At 41.7% G+C, this 18,907-nt stretch overlaps 1 protein-coding gene across 1 annotated transcript in view; it reads right to left on the bottom strand.

Annotated features, from left to right (window-relative positions):
• Nucleotides 1-17,135, bottom strand: part of LOC124796047 (lutropin-choriogonadotropic hormone receptor-like) — a 503,184-nt gene extending 486,049 nt beyond the window's left edge. Inside the window, exons 1-2 of the mRNA XM_047260133.1 lie at nucleotides 17,092-17,135; nucleotides 13,300-13,374 (exon numbers count right to left, since the gene is read on the bottom strand). Coding sequence (XP_047116089.1) covers nucleotides 13,300-13,374; nucleotides 17,092-17,135 — 119 coding nt within the window. The remainder of the gene's footprint in view (nucleotides 1-13,299; nucleotides 13,375-17,091) is intronic.
• Nucleotides 17,136-18,907: the final 1,772 nt, after the last annotated feature.

The following is an 18,907-nucleotide window of genomic DNA, read 5'->3' as shown; positions in this document are numbered from 1 at the left end:
CGAAAGAGCATTTTCAGCGGTAGTGGCGATAAAAAATAAGCTTAGAAGCAAACTCAGTATTGCCAACGATTTATGTTGCGCAGTTTCTACTATTCAGCCAAGAATTCAAAATCTTGTAAAAAATATGCACGCTCATGCTTCACATGGATTTATTTGTTTGTTTATTGCCATATGTGTGTGGAAATAATATTTTTATAATAAGTACGTCACATTATAAGATAACTTGTTATTTTCCTCCTAACTATCCTTACATGTAGGTTATACTGTAAAATTATAAAAAAAACTATTTCGAAGAAACAGTATAAAATAAACATAGTGAATCTGATTTAAATATAAATACTGCGAGTGATCCTTATGGATTCTGATGTTACGTGTGTTATGTAATTTCAACTAATAATGGTATTTCTTCTGGATGAAGACACAGCGAAAGTTTATCCTAGATATGGGAAGCAAAGAGTACTCCTAAAATCGTATACTGGTGAAGAAATGGTGTGCAGCAAGGGAATGTAATCAAGGTAAGGAAGTTGTTTCATTCATATTTTTTAAATTTCTGTGTAGTCTGCAAAATTATTTCGTAAAACTTATTTTTTATTCTTTGTCTGGTTTTGAGAACTGGGGCTTTGTCGCCGTTCGGTAACTGTCGTCGTTGACATAAATGTCAACCTATGCGCAATGACAATGGGGAGCGCTATAGGCGTACAAATCAGTGATGTTCGTTAACACCGTGACTGAGTGACTATTTTTGATAATGAGTGAAAGTAATAAGCTACACTCAACTTAAAATAATGGTCCGCATCCACTAATCTGCAAAGGTCGCAAATATTTTTCCTTGTTTAAAAAATGGTTCAAATGGCTCTGAGCACTATGTGACTCAACTGCTGAGGTCATTAGTCCCCTAGAACTTAGAACTAGTTAAACTTAACTAACCTAAGGACATCACAAACATCCATGCCCGAGGCAGGATTCGAACCTGCGACCGTAGCGGTCTTGCGGTTCCAGACTGCAGCGCCTTTAACCGCACGGCCACTTCGGCCGGCTTTCCTTGTTTACCAAGGACTTTCTTTTCTTTAGGAGTGGCTTATAATCACTAGACTAGACTGATGACGTAATAACTGCGAGTCGATACATTAACAGCCCACCATGTTACATGACGTCACCATCACAAATTTTTCAATAGTTTCTTGATAATTAATAAAAATCTCTATATTTTTTAGGGGGGGGGGCACGGAAGTTTTCTTTCGGCAGAAGGGGGGCGTGACAAACAAAAGTTTGGGAACCTCTGGTCTAAATGAACGCAAAATTTGAATCACTGTGAATCGATGAGGATTTGGATCAACTTTCGATGGCGGTACTAGGGTCTCCGTATTATGTACTTTAATTTGTAAGTTTTAAATGTTCAGTTTCCCACTTTTCTACTGGTGCGTTTCCAGCTGGAAATAAGGCGACTCGTTACCCAAAATCCGACCGCTTCACTCTGCGCGTAAATGTATATTTCTGTTAGATGTACTTGACATTGGGAGCACTCTGCTTTACTGGAACTGAGTAACTGTAACTACTGTTTCTGCACGAGGTAACTTGTCCATTAGTGACAGCAAAGTGATGTTGGTGGCGTTTATGGAGTTTAGAGCAACTGCTTCAGAGTTAGAACGGGCTATTGTTGACCTATAACGGTAACTGGCTGTTTGCAGAATTCGTATTACGAGGACGTTTAGCGATACAAACTTGTTAAGTTTTTAGGTCGACGTGGAACAAAGTGTTATTTAACAAAGGGAAATACTAGCGTAACGTTATTACTCATGAGCTTTAGTTGATCATGAAAGTCGATGATACCAATAAAGAGGAAGAGGTTTTGTTAACTTTCAGTCGGAATATACTCGAAAACTTTTTCGTCATCGACTGTTTGCCGGCCGCAGTGGCCGACCGGTTCTAGGCGCTTCAGTCTGGAGCTGCGCGACCGCTACAGTCGCAGGTTCGAATCCTGCCTCGGGCATGGATGTGTGTGATGTCCTTTGGTTAGTTAGGTTTAAGTAGTTCTAAGTTCTAGGGGACTGATGACCTCTGATGTTAAGTCCCATAGTGCTCAGAGCCATTTTTTTCATCGACTGTTTCTTAGAGAATACGATCATGTTGGTTTCGAAGGCGCTAAGTGGAGATTTAAATATGGGACACCAATTCCGTAATTGCTTGTGCTTTCATTTTCGGAGGCCGGCCGGTGTGGCCGAGCAGTTCTAGCCTCAAAGAATTCCAAGCATATCTCTTCATTCCTTAGTACTTCTGAACCCACTTCTTTGAATATTAATTCTTCCGGACTAGTCTCTTAAACTTCGGCCTACACTTCATCACAACTTAACTGTTACCTGAGTCTAATTATGGATTGACGTACTGACTGCAAATTCAATGAACACGGTACATTAACAGGTCAATCTTGTTGTGATACTTGCCTCCTTCCTCATGTGAGTCTTTCCTGGGAGGCAGTTGGCCACATCTTCATTTTTATTCAAGACACTGCACGAACACATCGAACAGTTCAGGTGCAGGAGTTATTACAACAATAGGATATTCGGCAAATGGGCTGGCCTTCCAGTTCCCCCGACCGAAATCCCATCGAGCACATGTGTATAGTTGGGGGGCTATGCCACTGTCACCCCGAATACCGTTATCCAAGATGGCGGTGTTGACGTCAACAAAGATGGCGGCCGTGACGTCATCCAAGACGGCAGTTGTGACGTCATCCAAACAGGCTAGTTTTGGTGGGAAGATAGGTCAATTCAGCTATGTCCACTGACCTAACCCCCACACCTCCCCTCCCCCAGAAAAATGGTGGGAAGTTCAAATTCCAACAGGACAATGCATCACACCACAGTTATCTCTACTAACCTAAGAGAATGGTGGGAAGATAGGTCACTTAGACTACCTCACTAACCTAAGTCATCCTACCATTTCTCTTCCTAGCAACTGGCGCCAAGTTTGAATTTTGGCGATAAAGAAAGGTTAATTGGGCTACCTCCACTAACCTCAGAAATTGGTGGGAATGAAAGGACACCCCCACTAACCTAAGTCACCCGACCGCCACCTCCTCCTACGGATTTGCGAGAAAAGGACTCAACCAGTGCTGGGCTGCTGGAGAGGAAGGAGTCTACATTATTTTTTTGGAACAATTTATTTAGGGATGGAGTATATTTATTACACTGATGCAAAACACACCCTCTAACATGCTAGCGGTCCCACCACACAGCCTACAGACATGAAAACCACTAAAAGACTTCAAATATGCTTGCTAATTGTCAACTGTCGAAATTATGCAACAGTCTTTATTTAAACAATGCAAGACACTACCGCCATCCAGTGTGTTTGCCACGAGGTCCTGAGCCCAACTGACGTATTACACAGTACCACTGCCAGCGGACACAGTACCATTGCCAGAGGGCACTGTCACCCAAGATGGCTGTTACGACATCAGCTGATGACCTAAGTACTGTTATCCAAGATGACGGGAAACAATGTGGTCGCCACCAGGTATAGACCTAGTACTCAATACTGTCAACTGAGAGCGATGTAGTCAGTTCTGTGATGTAATCCAAGATGGCGGTCTGGGGTGGGAGAAAATGAAGGGAAAAGGACTCTCCCTGTGCTGGACATAAGTCTTTATTTTGCAGGCAGTGTCTCCACCATGAGATCTAGAGTCCAACTGACCTAGTACACACTACTGCCACCAGAGGGTGCTGTCATAATTCCTGTGACGTAATCAAAGAGGGCAGTCTGGAGGGGGCAAATGGCACCAAAATGACTCATCCTGCGCTGGGCTGCTGGATAGAGTAAAGAAGGAGTGTACTTCATCTATTTTGGAACAATTTATTTAGGGATCGAGTATATTTATCACACTGACAGAAAACACTCGCCCTGATTTGCTTAGGGTGACAATACACAATCTTCAGACTTGCAACAGACACGCTTGCTAATTGTAGACTGTCGAAATATTGCATTCCACACATGCAAACTACTACACCAAAATATTTTCAGTACAGACCTGCAGTACACCTGCAGCACAGTGACGTGTAGACACACTCAGTACTCATAAGCTGTCCAAATAGTACGTAGCACAGCCTACAGAACTGCTTGCAAAATAATGCAACAGACACACAAACAAGGTATGCAGCCACTACATGCCGCTTCCTGTCCACTGGGCCACACTGGAAGCCAGAGGCAGCCTCCATTAAGTGTCAAACCACACACAGGTACCTGTTCGTGTCCTACACTCATGAGGTGGCGAGATCCCTTTCATACTTGGTACCTGAGAAATTCCTCTCGAAATACATGTTCACCTAGGCACCGTTGCTGACACAAATGGATGGAAGCGAAGACTTAATTGCCAAGCGCACCAATGCCACCGCAAGCCACTGCCGGATGCAAGCCAGCGTGACCCATTAGCCTCATGCCACTGCAAGTGATGCACGTGAACATTGGGCCTATTTTCAGGTATACAGTCAGTGTTATATTGACGTCACAGAACTCCAACGTGTGCTCACGCAGGTCCATATGTGAGACACCTCTGGGCAGCACGTGTGCATGTTTACTGTTGCTGATGCAATACCAATGGATACTGAGGTCACAACTCTATGCAACCAAGCACCATGTGTTCACTTCTGCTGGCGTGACCCATCGCTTTACCCATGGTTGAGTGCAGAGAGAGAAATTTTGCAATGCTTCCCAGAGTAGCACAGTGTGCATTGTTCCTAGCTGGACATGCCAGCTGCATCTAACGGTGCTCAACTGCCCATTGTGACTGACACAATGCCGTGAAGCGTGTGCACATAGCTACAAACCATCAGAAGCACATTCCACAAGGTTCTAAATCTTATACTGATGTCACATATCTATGTAAAATCAGAACCAACTCCACCTCTTGGAAATTGTATAGTGTGCCAGAAATAGTTAACGCATGCTTTCTTGATGTCTCACTCAGCTTGTATGCAAGGAAATTCTTTCACTGACAGAACCTGTTTACGAAAACAGCTCAGAATAACATCGAATGTAGTCTTCCTAGCGGTCCTAACGTGATACCCCATCCATCACGTGGTATCCTTCCTGCTTTCAGCACACACATTTGTCCCCACCACTATGTAGAGACTTCTGTATTCCAGCACAAAAGAATTTCTTGTGAGTGAATCGAGCATTATGATTGGCTCTTATCGAATTTACCCTCCAAATTACTGATGCGACTGGTGTGGAAGTACCATCAGCCTTTTCTTTCTTTCTGTAGACAAGACTTTCAGCAGGAGAAAACCTATTTTACACAGATAGGCATATTGCATCGACAATTAAACCCTGCAAAGTGCACCTACATATCGTCAGATATGGAAAGACTCTTTCTCAATTACACTGCTCTCCCACTGAGGACAAGATCTTGAATATTAGAGCGTGAAACCGAACTCCAACCCAGCAATATATCACTGCGTACCATGTCGAGTAGTAAACATACAAATTCGCCCCACTTACATCATTCGTACATATACTGCGAAGACAGACTGCACAATATGTATACTTGCGGCACTAGGGCATCCATTCCTGACAGGTCACCAGAGCGCCCTCAGTGGATCGAAGTCACTCTCAGAACTGTTCTACAAATTTTACCTCGTTTCCCCTCTTGACACAAAAGCATTACTGCTTCTGGTCTGGACGTGATTGGTTGCTTGCTTTTTTACACCCATCTCCAGACTCTCAGATTACAAGAACACAAGTATTTTTTCATGTTTTAGCATAATATTATACCATTTTCGCAGTACTTCTCGATATCAAGCACACAGCAGTAGCCTCCCGATCGCTCACCCAACATAATTCTGAAGATATAGACTGGAAATTTTTCTCTACAAACCAGAAACTTCAGCGCTTATCGCTTCTGTAAAGACCTTCATGTGAGAACTCCAAACAAATAGAGGAAAAAGATATTTTGATTCGCGAATACCGATGTTGGTGATGTAACAGATTCCAAACCATCCCTATAATTTACCAAGCCAACTAAGGTGTTTCTCATGTCTAGAGAACAAGCAAACATCTCTTTCACCTGCTAGATGCACACATCACAACCGATCTTCTCTCAACTAAATAAAGGCGCGAAATGTGCAGAGGCAATCTACCCAACAATTTACATGGGAGGGAATAATGGTCCAGCACAGACACACATCCATATTCAATCTTCTCAAACTTCCACGCGATCACGAAAGCTGCCCAACACATATTAAGTATTAGTTCACTATTCTGCCCTCTAAGGGATGTCAAAGTTAACTCAGACACATTCCTGCAGTCCAACAGGCCTTTGCATTTGGGCGGCTGCTGCCGTTAACAGGAAACGTGAATGATTCCTGAACAGATCACTGGCGCTGCACGCCTAGCACACATAGGCAGAATGATCCAAAAATTCGTTCACATTTATATTTTATCCCTATACTTACAACTATATGTTAGCACTGCAGTCTCAGTTGAATGACACTCATCAGTGAGCGAAGTATTGCAAATACACCCTGCTGATGGCTGCAGATCTGGAAATAGAAATATCGATACCCATTCATATGACTTGACATACTCTTCCCATGATATCACAGTACTCCACGTCAGATCCACACCTTCCTTATGACTGGACATAGACATTTCCTTTGCACATGTCGGAACACAAACACATACTTCATAAGCCTGATGCTCAAATGCAAACATATCACGCAACCCCCTACTACTAAGTATAATACTTCGTCAATAACTGATCACAGGCGATATGAAATAATACTGAGAGAAAATCAACCATGAATGGATATGTCTCATAAGCTTCTCTTGCGGGTGCCACCTCCATGTCCTGAAATTGAGGTTTAACTGCCAGATGTTAAAAAACTCGATCCCAGCAACTACTGTATGTTACTGTCACAAGCGGTCTTGGTCCTACAGGTGCACAGAAGTATCCATTTTAAAAGCTTTACTCGCTTTATAAATCGAGTTACAACATTACGTCTGAATGAAATGATTTTTCCTTACAAATACCGAGATGGTGATTGTAGGAATGTGTATTATCAGACCAGCACTCTGGTTACACGTCGCCGACGGTGCAAAATCGTAACAAAATCGTTGAATTTCGAAAGTGATTCGATTAAGAACGTGGTATGTAAGCGATATTTGCAACTCTCTCACGCTGCTCCAGCTATATATTTCTATAGTACTTGTAACGTTTCCTGTCCTGATACCATGTCAGAGGTTCTGCGATATATCCACTGAGTTATAGGAGATGACTGATTTAGAAGGAACACAAACAGTAGCAGTAGATGATGTGCTGATTAAAGTTGTCAGAAAATTTACACTAGCTAATCAGATGTCTAGTATTACCGTATCTGCTAGAAATGATGCCCATGATTTGGAATCAGGTCTTTCCATTCAAGCACATACCTGCGATGGATCCTATTGACAAGTCATTTAATGATTACTACCACTACTCAGTCATATTTCTGGCACTCTCATATCTCGAAACGAGCCACCTTTCTCGAACCTATCTGCTACAGTAAAATTCCAACCTGGTTTTAGTCAGCCCATACACATCTTGCAACTGCTCCCATTTCTACATCTTAGCACATGTGATCATTACAATTTCAGTCGGAACTGAGTAGAAGTCAGAGAATGCCATATCCGCCACATTCTGCAACCCATGGAGAAACAGAACGACCTGAGTTAGTGCAATGGGACCATGTTTTGACCCCTGCATTGGATCCTATTGACAAGTCGTTTAATGATTACAACCACTACTCAGTCATATTTCTGGCACTCTCATATCTCGATACAAGTCAGCTTTCTCGAACCTGGCTGTTACAGTAAAATTCCAATGTCGCTTTAGTCACTCCCTACGCATCTTGCAACTATTCCCATTTCTACAGCTTTGCGCATGCGATCGTACAATTTAAGTCGGAACTGAGCAGAAGTCGGAGAAAGACATATTCACCACCTTCTGCAATACATGTAAAGACAGGATGACCTGACTTAATGCAACAGGACCATGTTTGGACCATTCGGTGAAAATGCGTGCAATGTGGTACGTCTCCAAGCTAGATACAGATACTGCAGTCCGATGCAGATCCACGTCCATTCGTATCTATCAGTCCAACTTGCTATCATCGTTATTCTGTACTATCCAACAGAGAAAAATTACGAATAATAAAAGCTCCAATAACTTGATCCGATACAGAACATACATAGGTGCCCCACATGGGACCGGCATGAGCGAGCATTGGATTTCTGTGATGTCAGTATACCACTGACTATATACCCGAATATAGGCCCAACTTTCACCTGCAGTGGCGTGAGGGCAATGGGTCACGCTGGGTTGCGTCCAGCAGTGGCTCACTGTGGCGTCAGTGCACTTGGTAAATAAGTCTTAACTCTTGTCCAGTCGCATCAGCATGTGTGCCTAGGTGAAACGTATTTCGAGAGGAATTTCTCAGGTACCAAGTATGAAAGGGATGTCACCGCCTCATGCATGAGGGACCCGAATGGGCACCTGTGTGTTGTTTGACAGCTGACGGCCACATCATTTCACGGGGGCTGCCTCTAGCCTCCTATGTGGTCCAGTGGACAAGGAGCGGCGGGTGGTGGCTGCGTACATTGTTTGCGTGTCTGTTGCATTATTTTGCAAGCAGGTTTGTAGGCTGCGCTATGTGCTATTTGGACAGTTTATAAGTACTGAGCGTGTCTACACATCACTGTGCTGCATTGTTTAGGAGGAGTTTGCAGGTCTGTACTACAATTATTTCAGTGTAGTAGTTTACATTTGTGTAGGCTGTGGAATGCAATATTTCGACAGTCTACATTTAGCGAGCGCGTCTGTTGCATGATTCACAAGTAGTTCACAAGTCTGCAGACTGTGTATTGTCACCCTAAGCACATCAGGGCTTTTCAGGTGTTTTGTGTCAGTGTAATAAATATACTCGCTCCCTAAATAAATTGTTCCAAAATAGATTAAGTACTATCCTTCCTTACTTTCTCCAGCAGCCCAGAGGAGGCCGAGTCATTTTGGTGCCATTTTCCCCCTCCAGACCACCATCTAGGATTACGCCACGGAACTGACGACAGCGCTTTCAAGTACAATACTTTGTGTACTAGGACCATACCTGGTGGCGACCACACTGTTCCCGTCATCTTGGATAACGGTACTTACGTCATCAGCTGACGTCATGACAGCCATCTTGGACGACAGCGCCCTCTGGCAATTGTACTGTGTAATAGGTCAGTTGGGCTCTGGACCTCATGGCAAACACACTGGATGGCGGTAGTGTCTCGCATTGTTTAAATAAAGACTGGTGCAAGATTTCGACAGTTGACAATTAGCAAGCATGTATGCAGTCTTTTATTGGTTTGCATGTCTGTAGGCTGTGTGGTGGGACCGCTAGCACGTCAGAGGGTGTGTTTTGCATCGGTGTAATAAATCCCTAAATCCCTAAATAAATTGTTTCAAAATAAATAAAGTAGACCTCTTTCTTTCCAGCAGCCCAGTACTGGTTGAGTCCTTTTATCACAAATCCGTAGAAGGAGGTGGTGGTCGGGTGATTTAGGTTAGTGGGGGTGTCCTTTCTTTCCCGCCATTTTCTTAGGTTAGTAGAGATAGCCCAACTGACGTTTCGTCATCGCCAAAATTCAAACTTGGCGCCAGTTCCTAGGAAGAGAAGTGGTCGGATTACTTAGGTTAGTGGAGGTAGTCCAAGTGGCCTATCTTCCCGCCATTTTCTTAGGTTATTAGAGATAACTGTGGTGTGATGCATTATCCTGTCGGAATTTGAACATTTGAACTTACCACCATTTCTCTGGTATGGGGGGGGGGGGGGGGGGAGGTGTGGGGGGTTAGGTTAGTGGACATAGCGCAATTGACCTATCTTCCCACCAAAGTCCGCCATTTTGGATGACGGCATCGCTGCTATCTTGGATAAAGGTACTTGGGGTGACTGCGGCCCAGCCTCACTTCTATGGATTGCCATGGGGAGACTTATTGAATCACGTCCATCTTTAGGAACAGCCATCCAACTAACCGCACTGGTTGCAAGTGGAACACCCTGGCACTGCAACGGCTTGCCAAAGTTGTTGCCAGCACTGAAATGTGTTGCAGACATGCATTCCCATCCATGTTGATCACAAACACTATTAAGGACCATGTCGCACCTTTTGTAATAACTAGTAGTTGATCATTAATTGAGCTGACTTCATTATAATTACTACCTTTAAATAAAAGTTTTATTTATGTTCGTCTCATTAAGAATTTCTTTAAGTTACCTTCCTAAGTACACTAGCTGAACATTCATGGAGCTAAGTTAGCAAGCAGTGACACATCATGCGAAAGTTACTTTCGTCCTCAAGTTTTGCACAATAGTGTATCTTGTCCCCACTGCCGATCATTACAACAGGAATATGGCATATTTGGTCAGTATAGATGCCGAATAAAGATTGTTTGTTTGTACCAGCTGATGATTATTCAGAATTCTATCATGTGGAGGTGGCCATTTAAGAGTAAATGCATCATTGGAGTGAATAATATTCCTGCTCTCATTCATTGCTTTTTTCTATTTTCAAAGTGTATATATTCGTTACTACTGACTATAGGCGTCAAGAAAGGCACAGTAATTCTGTTTTATTACAATCTCAAAAACTGTTTCCTCGACTTAATTTCTCTGTGCCAATTTTCCGAATACATATAGTGTGGTAGTTGTAAAAGCATACATGTAGAGGAAAATAAGGAAAGAGAATTTTAAACGGTTTCGTTTCTATGGAATTTGCTAGACTTATTCGTTTGCGTTGTATGAGCAGCTAGTGCCATACTATTTTTCTATCATTGTCTCCCACAAATATTTGCTGTTTAAAAACCGATACTATGCTCTAGCTGTCGTATATGTTGTATCGACTGCAGCCCATTAACAACAAAATGAAGAAACTATTCCATATGAAATTTACATTTACGTCTTTATTTCTAAGCAGCTAACTAACTATCGGAAACGAGCGTGTAATCGAAGACGGTAAATGAGGTTCGAAGTCAGAAAAATTGCGCATGACACACTAGCGGTTCGAGATGTTACGAAGAAACTAAATCTATCATGGTTCTACCCAGTATTACAACCGAACAGCGTTTCGTCTGTACATCGTTGTAGATATTGGTAAACTTTTTGCTAAATAATTACGAAATGAAAGTAATCAGATTTCGATATATGCTTATGGGGCAGTTTCGAAGTAACTCTAATGCCATAGTTTCTAAAAAGCCTGAGATTTTACGTTACAGGTACAATCAAACAAGAGCATTAACTTCACTGAGAAATACGCAGTAAGATGTTTGCATATATTACACTTGTTTAGTATCCTAACTTAAATGTGACATTGCAGTTTGAGTGACAGGTATTAAGAATAAATTAATCATTGTTCTGCTTTGACGTGCAATGGTAAGCTGCAAATGTCATCGTTAGTCAGGGAATAATTGTAGAGCAGTAGTGCATGATGATCTGAAAATTGTATACTATATTGCAGATAGGCCATTTCTCACACCCGTCAGCGAAACTACATGAAACTGGAAGTCATTAGGGTGTGGTAGCCTGTTGTTTGAAGAAAATAAGCACACTCCCTTATATTTGTGTTTATATCGGTAGAGGAATGGTAAGCGGACAGTGAGCTCAAAAATCCTAAAGCAAAATGGGTACATCAATCAAGGCTGAAAGCTCGAGTGGTTGCCGTGAGGGTTATAGCAGCATTCTGCCGACAGACGGTTGGGTTTAGCGCAACGATTCCAAAACGAGTATTGCTGAGATGGATAACAATATGGAAGCACAAGTCCTTCCATAAAAACGAGGGTCGTTCAATAAGTAATGCAGCACATTATTTTTTTCTCAGAAGTGGTTGGTTTTATCTAGGATGCAATACACCACATTAGTCCCCACTCGTTCAGTCACAAAACTCTGTTTTTCAATATAATTTTCGTTCGATGCGACAGCCTTACGCTACTTTACTTGGAGGACCTCTACGGCCGCATGGTACGACTCCAGTGGTCGACATAGAAGCTAACGTCTTGGCTGCATCAGTAATCTCCCCATCATCCACATATATGGCAGAAAGGATAGCCCTTGTGCTTGTACCCTCCATGACCAGCGTATATTCCAGCAGAAAAATGCAAGACTCCACACCGCAGTTCACACGACAAACGCGTTGTGGAATTCACTGCCAGTACAGGCCCACGATTTATCCCCTACAGAACCTGTCTGAGGTGCGATGGAAACACGTATACTTTCATACCAGCCTCAGCATGATTCATGAACTGTTGTTATAGCACGATACAACAAACTGTGTTCCGCACTACACTGGTGCTCCGCTGGAAGAGAATAACTGCTCTGCGAAAAATTACATAGTGATTTTTTGACGTTTTGCTGATACTATTTTTTATTTTATTATGATTTCTGTATTATATGCTACGATCCAAAATAGAAACAACCTCTAAAACAAGTTTTCTTCATTTTGTTTGGAATTTTATCGCCCCTCAAAATAAACAACGTTCTCCATCGAAGTACGAGGATTCTCACAGTGTTCTATAAGAAGAAAAGTTTGGGAAACAGTTTGTTAGATGAACGCCAATAAAGTCTTCAAGTTAATGTTTGGAGGGTATTTGCTTCCATGCCACAAGGACAACAGTGATTTCGTAACTCTGGGAATCACAAGTCGTACTGAAGTTAGTAGTGGACATCACTTTTTATTCAAATGAATGGTTAGGCATTAAGTACCGTTGATGTGAAGAACATTCGCACGAAGTACGATAGATATATCAGGTTGTTGCTTCATGATGTAGCACTTTCCATTTCCAACTGATAAGTAACATGACATACGAACAACCATGCACTTGACAGATTCATAACAGAGAAGTAATTTTAAATACAAAGGATACTTTTCTTGCACGCTCTCCAATGTTAATAACTATCAGTTCTAAAGAAATCACTCTTGCAGCCACACTTTCCTAAATATTATTCTTGTTATGAAATTCTTATTTACACAAGGTAAGACTTTTGTGTAGCCATGAAATGACATGAGATTAGAATCTGATTTCTTTCGTCACAGGTTCACATAGTTATTTCAAACGATAATCCTGAAAATTATCGATAAGTTTGCAGCAGTAGCATTTGGAAGGTACAATGTATTATGTTAGTTAGCGACGGTAGTGATTTAAGAAATAAGGCGCGAATCAAGAAACACAATCAAAACCTCTTTCCTTTAGATACGTGAAAGTGTGATACAGAACTCCTGGGTAATACTTACAGGTCTTTCAGAGACGCACGATATGGCTGAAGCGAAGTGTTCGTGAGCACCACGATGCCGGCGTCTGTCACCGTTCTGCAATAAAGCAAAGTAGTCCGCGGTTAATGAAGGGTCACACAAGCGAGATGAGATACATATCACTTGCCAAAGATGACAAAAACTCTAAATGAAAAAAATCATGTCTTCGTTTGTTGGATATTAGTAATAAATTTCTCCCAGCACGCCCAGACTATTAACATCTGTCGTAGAACGAAACGCTTGCGGAAGGGCTCTGTATGCCACATCTGTAGATAAAATATCTGTGGTGGAGAAGTAGCTGTCATTCAGTTCTGAACACGTTTGATCTGCGTCCAGTCGCGAAAACAAAAATGTTAGCAGTCGTATAATCTGTACAGATTTTCTTTGCAGGTCAGCTGGAGTAAACTTGTAACTGTAAATGTCGTAACAACTCCTAAAGAACCAGTCAGGTTGTTTGAAAATGACGTGAGCAGTATGTACAAACATGTCACGATGTTGAAAATGCCTTTGTGCTGTGCCGCCAGCACATTAAAGATGTTGTTGTTGCCTTCAGTCCTGAGACTGGTTTGAAGCAGCTCTCCATGCTATTCTATCCTGTGCAAGCTTCTTCATCTCTCAGTACCTACTGCAGCCTACATCCTTCTGAATCTTCTTAGTGTATTCATCTCTTGGTCTCCCACTAAGATTTTTACCCTCCACGCTGCCCTCCAATACTAAATTGGTGATCCCTCGATGTCTCAGAACATGTGCTACCAACTGATCCCTTCTTTTAGTCAAGTTGCACCACAAGCCCCTCTTCTCCCCAATTCTCTTCAGTACCTCCTCATTAGTTATGTGATCTACCCATCTAATTTTCAGCATTCTTCTGTAGCACCACATTTCGAAAGCTTCTACGTATTCTCTTCTTGTCTAATTTATCGCCCACGTTTCACTTCCGCACGTGGCTATACTCCATACAAATACTTTCAGAAACGACTTGCTGACATTTAAATCTATACTCGATGTTAGCAAATTTTTCTTCTTCAGAAACGCTTTCCTTGCCATTGCCAGTCTACATTTTATATCCTCTCTACTTCGACCATCATCAGTTATTTTGCTCCCCAAATAGCAAAACTCCTTTACTACTTTAAGTGTCTCATTTCCTAATCTAATTCCTTCAGCATCACCAGATTTAATTTGAGTACAATCCATTATTCTCGTTTTGCTTTTGTTGATGTTCATCTTATATCCTCCTTTCAAGACACGGTCCATTCTGTTCAGCTGCTCTTCCAGGTCCTTTGCTGTCTCTGACAGAATTACAATGTCATCGGCGAACCTCAAAGTATTTATTTCTTCTCCATGGATTTTAATACCTACTCCGAACTTTTCTTTTGTTTCCTTTATTGCTTGCTCAATATACAGTTTGAATAACATCGGGGATAGGCTACAACCCTATCTCACTCCCTTCCCAACCACTGCTTCCCTTTCATGTCCCTTGACTCGTATAACTGCCATCTGGTTTCTGTGCAAATTGTAAATAGCCTTTCGCTCCCTGTATTTTACCCCTGACCAACTTCAGAATATGAAAGAGAGTATTCCAATCAACATTGTCAAAAGCTTTCTCTAAGTCTACTAATGCTAGAAACGTAGGTTTGCCTTTCCTTGACCTTTCTTCTAAGATAAGTCGTAGGGTCAGTATTGCCTCACGTGTTCCATCAATTCTACGGAATCCAAACTGATCGGCTAGAGGTCGGCTTCTATCAGTTTTTCCATTCGTCTGTAAAGAATTCGCGTTAGTATTTTGCAGCAGTGACTGTTAGTACGGTAATTTTCACATCTGTCAACACCTGCTTTCTTTGGGATTGGAATTATTCTATTCTTCTTGAAGTCTGAGGGTATTTCGCCTGTCTCATACATCTTGCTCACCAGATGGTAGCGTTTTGTCAGGACTGCCTCTCCTAAAGCTGTCAGTAGTTCTAATGGAATGTTGTCTACTGCGGGGGCCTTGTTTCGACCCAGGTCTTTCAGTGCTCTGTCAAACTCTTCACGCAGTATCATATCTCCCATTTCATCTTCATCTACATCCTCTTCCATTTCCATAATATTGTCCTCAAGTACATCGCCCTTGTATAGACCCTCTATATACTCCTTCCACCTTTCTGCTGTCCCTTCTTTGCTAAAACTGGGTTTCCATCAAAGCTCTTGATATTCATGCAAGTGGTTCTCCTTTCTCCAAAGGTCTCTTTAATTTTCCTGTAGGCAGTATCTATCTTAACCCTAGTGATATGCGCCTCTACATCCTTACATTTGTCCTCTAGCCATCCCTGCTTAGCCATTTTGCACTTCCTGTCGATCTCATTTTTGAGACGTTTGTATTCCTTTTTGCCTGCTTCATTTACTGCATTTTTATATTTTCTCCTTTCATCAATTAAATTCAATATTTCTTCTGTTACCCAAGGGTTTCTACTAGCCCTCGTCTTTTTACCTATTTGATCCTCTGCTGCCTACACTGTTTCATCCCTCAAAGCTACCCATTCTTCTTCTACTGTATTTCTTTCCCCCATTCCTGTCAATTGTTCTCTTATGCTCTCCCTGAAACTCTGTACAACCTCTGGTTCTTTCAGTTTATCCAGGTCCCATCTCCTTAAATTCCCACCTTTTTGCAGTTTCTTCAGTTTTAATCTACAGTTCATAACCAACTAGATTGTGGTCGGAGTCCACCTCCGCCCCTGGAAATGTCTTACAATTTAAAACCTGGTTCCTAAATCTCTGTCTTACCATTATATAATCTATCTGATACCTTTTAGTATCTCCGGGGCTCTTCCATGTATACAACATTTTTCTATGACTGTTAAACGAAGTGTTAGCTATGATTAAGTTATGCTCTGCGCAAAATTCTACCAGGTGGCTTTCTCTTTCATTTCTTAGCCCCAATTCATATTCACCTACTATGTTTCCTTCTCTCCCTTTTCCCACTCTTCAATTCCAGTCACTCATGACTATTAAATTTTCGTCTCCCTTCACTACCTGAATAATTTCTTTTATCTTATCATACATTTCATCAATTTCTTTGTCATCTGCAGAGCTAGTTGGCATATAAAAAAATGGCTCTGAGCACTACGGGACTTAACATCTGAGGTCATCAGTCCCCTAGAACTTAGAACTACTTGAACCTAACTAACCTAAGGACATCACACACATCCATGCTCGAGGCAGGATTCGAACCTGCGACCGTAGCAGTCGCGCAGTTCCAGACTAATGCCCTAGAACCGCTCAGCCACACCGGCCGGCAGTTGGCATATAACCTTGTACTACTGTAGTAGGCGTGGGCTTCGTGCCTATCTTGGCCACAATAATGAGTTCACTATGCTGTTTGTAGTAGCTTACCGTACTCCTATTTTTTTATTCATTATTAAACCTACTCCTGCATTACCGCTATTTGATTTTGTATTTATAACCTTGTATTCACCTGATCAAAAGTCTTGTTCCTCCTGCCACCGAACTTCACTAATTCCCACTATATCTAACTTTAACCTATCCATTTCCCTTTTTAAATGTTCTAACCTACCTGCCCGATTAAGGGATCCGACATTCCACGCTCCGATCCGTAGAACGCCAGTTTTCTTTCTCCTGATAACAACGTCCTCTTGAGTAGTCCCCGCCCGGAGATCCGAATGAGGGACTATTTTACCTCCAGAATATTTTACCCAAAAGGACGCCATCATCATTTAACATACATTAAAGATACTTATGCAAATATTACCTTACGCTTGAGCAGTAAAACAACACACTCACTGCTTCATTAATTTCTCCTCTTTGCTCACCTTTGAAACTGACATCGGTTTGTATCAGGCGCTTAACAAATTTCCTATGTTACTCCTCGTCAGCAACCATAAAGTTTGCAAAACAGCAGTCACGATGCCATGGCCACGTATAAATAGTTGACTCATTATGACGTATCCGCAAGCTCCACGTAGGGTCAGAAAAGTCGTTTCACGGAATGACAAGAGCTACCGAGTTGTACCTATTGCTCACGAACACTCGCAAATTTAACAGAATTGTTCGAAATATTATTTAGTTCCATAGATGATTTTAAGACATATTTTAATGTCCCTTACAGGTTACTAAAGAAAGTCCTTTGTATTCACGTGTACATGACACACTTACACAGATGAGTAAAAACAAGGGAAACACGTAACAACTACTTCACTTATTATTTTACTCTACATCAATGTAAGTTTCCGTATAAATATTCATGTTTTGCCAGCTTTCGAGAAGAAATCTGGGCGTATAGCTTCTAAAAAGAACTCTTGTTATCATACTTTCTACAATACTAGGTATGCAATTACGTCCCCTTTTGGTTCAAACACGAATTTAAACAAAAATAATCAAGTTACGTTTATCTTCCAGAGATTATATTCGCGATTATTCCGTTTGAGCTGTGTTGGACTAATTATAAAATATTACGCAAGAGAATTTTTATGAGGAATAATAATTTCAGTAATCACTGGGTGAAAATATGACATTGAGCTCTGTAATTTGAAGTCGTTATTTACTGGTAAGTGGCTAATTACGGCGCACGAAAGTGATTGCCTATTTCGTCAGTCTACTAATTAACTGCGACCATCTGTAAGTGGAACAAAGTTGCCGCATGGAGTTTGGACACAGGGCTGGGGGAGGGGGAAGGGAGTACATCTGCATAGCTTTCCAATATGCGTGTCCATTGTGATGACCGCTACATCGCATTGTTCACTTGCAGGACGCCGGAAACACCGAGGTGTTACATTACTGATAGTATTATAAATTACTTTATACAGGGTCTGAAAGTACGCACACTTTGTTAATCAGTTCGATATTTTAACTGGAAGGTGATTGTGATGACATACTGAATTATTTTTCTCTGGTATTTACAATGCCACATTAGTGAATTATCTTTCCTAAAATGGTCTATAGCGTTTTTTCCCGAGCGTAAGTTTATTATTCATTTGGTATCAGGCAGCTAATGGCCGTTAATCTAGCTAAAGGTTAAATAACAGATACATAGTACAAAGCATAAGCTGATGACATAACAGTGACGAAAGTACAACAACAAAGTTGTACTGACACAAATATAAATAAAGGTATGTGTATACATTTAACGAAGGTGTTGAGCGTGCTGAGTATCAATTTTACATGAGAGCACAAGTCAATAGGGAAAACGATAAATTACAAGCAATAGAAGTACAACGGCTCAGCGCCTAAATTGGAATAGCTACACATATAAATTACATATTAAAATATTCTACGAGGTTTCGGGATTGCAGCCGTATGATGTTGACATGTTGCCACAATATTTCGGCCGGCAACCTTTCAGCCATCTTCAGGTTCGTGTCCTCCACAGGAGACTGCTAGTTCACGGTGTTGGGTTTACACCAAAAATTGGCGCGGAGACAAACGCGTATTGGCAGCCGTCACAGGAGCGTCCTCTATTGATATCAGCGCCCTCTGCAAATACTGTCCCATCTCTAGCGAAAAGATGAAACTATACGTCAGCTCTCTTTCGGAAGGCACACCGGCGGAGCTAAAAACAAACGTCAGATGTCGCCAGACGTTTCATTGTCAACAAAATCTT

This window comes from Schistocerca piceifrons, chromosome 4 (assembly GCF_021461385.2).
Source record: "Schistocerca piceifrons isolate TAMUIC-IGC-003096 chromosome 4, iqSchPice1.1, whole genome shotgun sequence".
NCBI classification, from domain to species: domain Eukaryota; kingdom Metazoa; phylum Arthropoda; class Insecta; order Orthoptera; family Acrididae; genus Schistocerca; species Schistocerca piceifrons.
The sequence above is the reverse complement of the archived record's forward strand: the minus strand, read 5'-3'. Positions and strand labels throughout refer to the sequence as shown.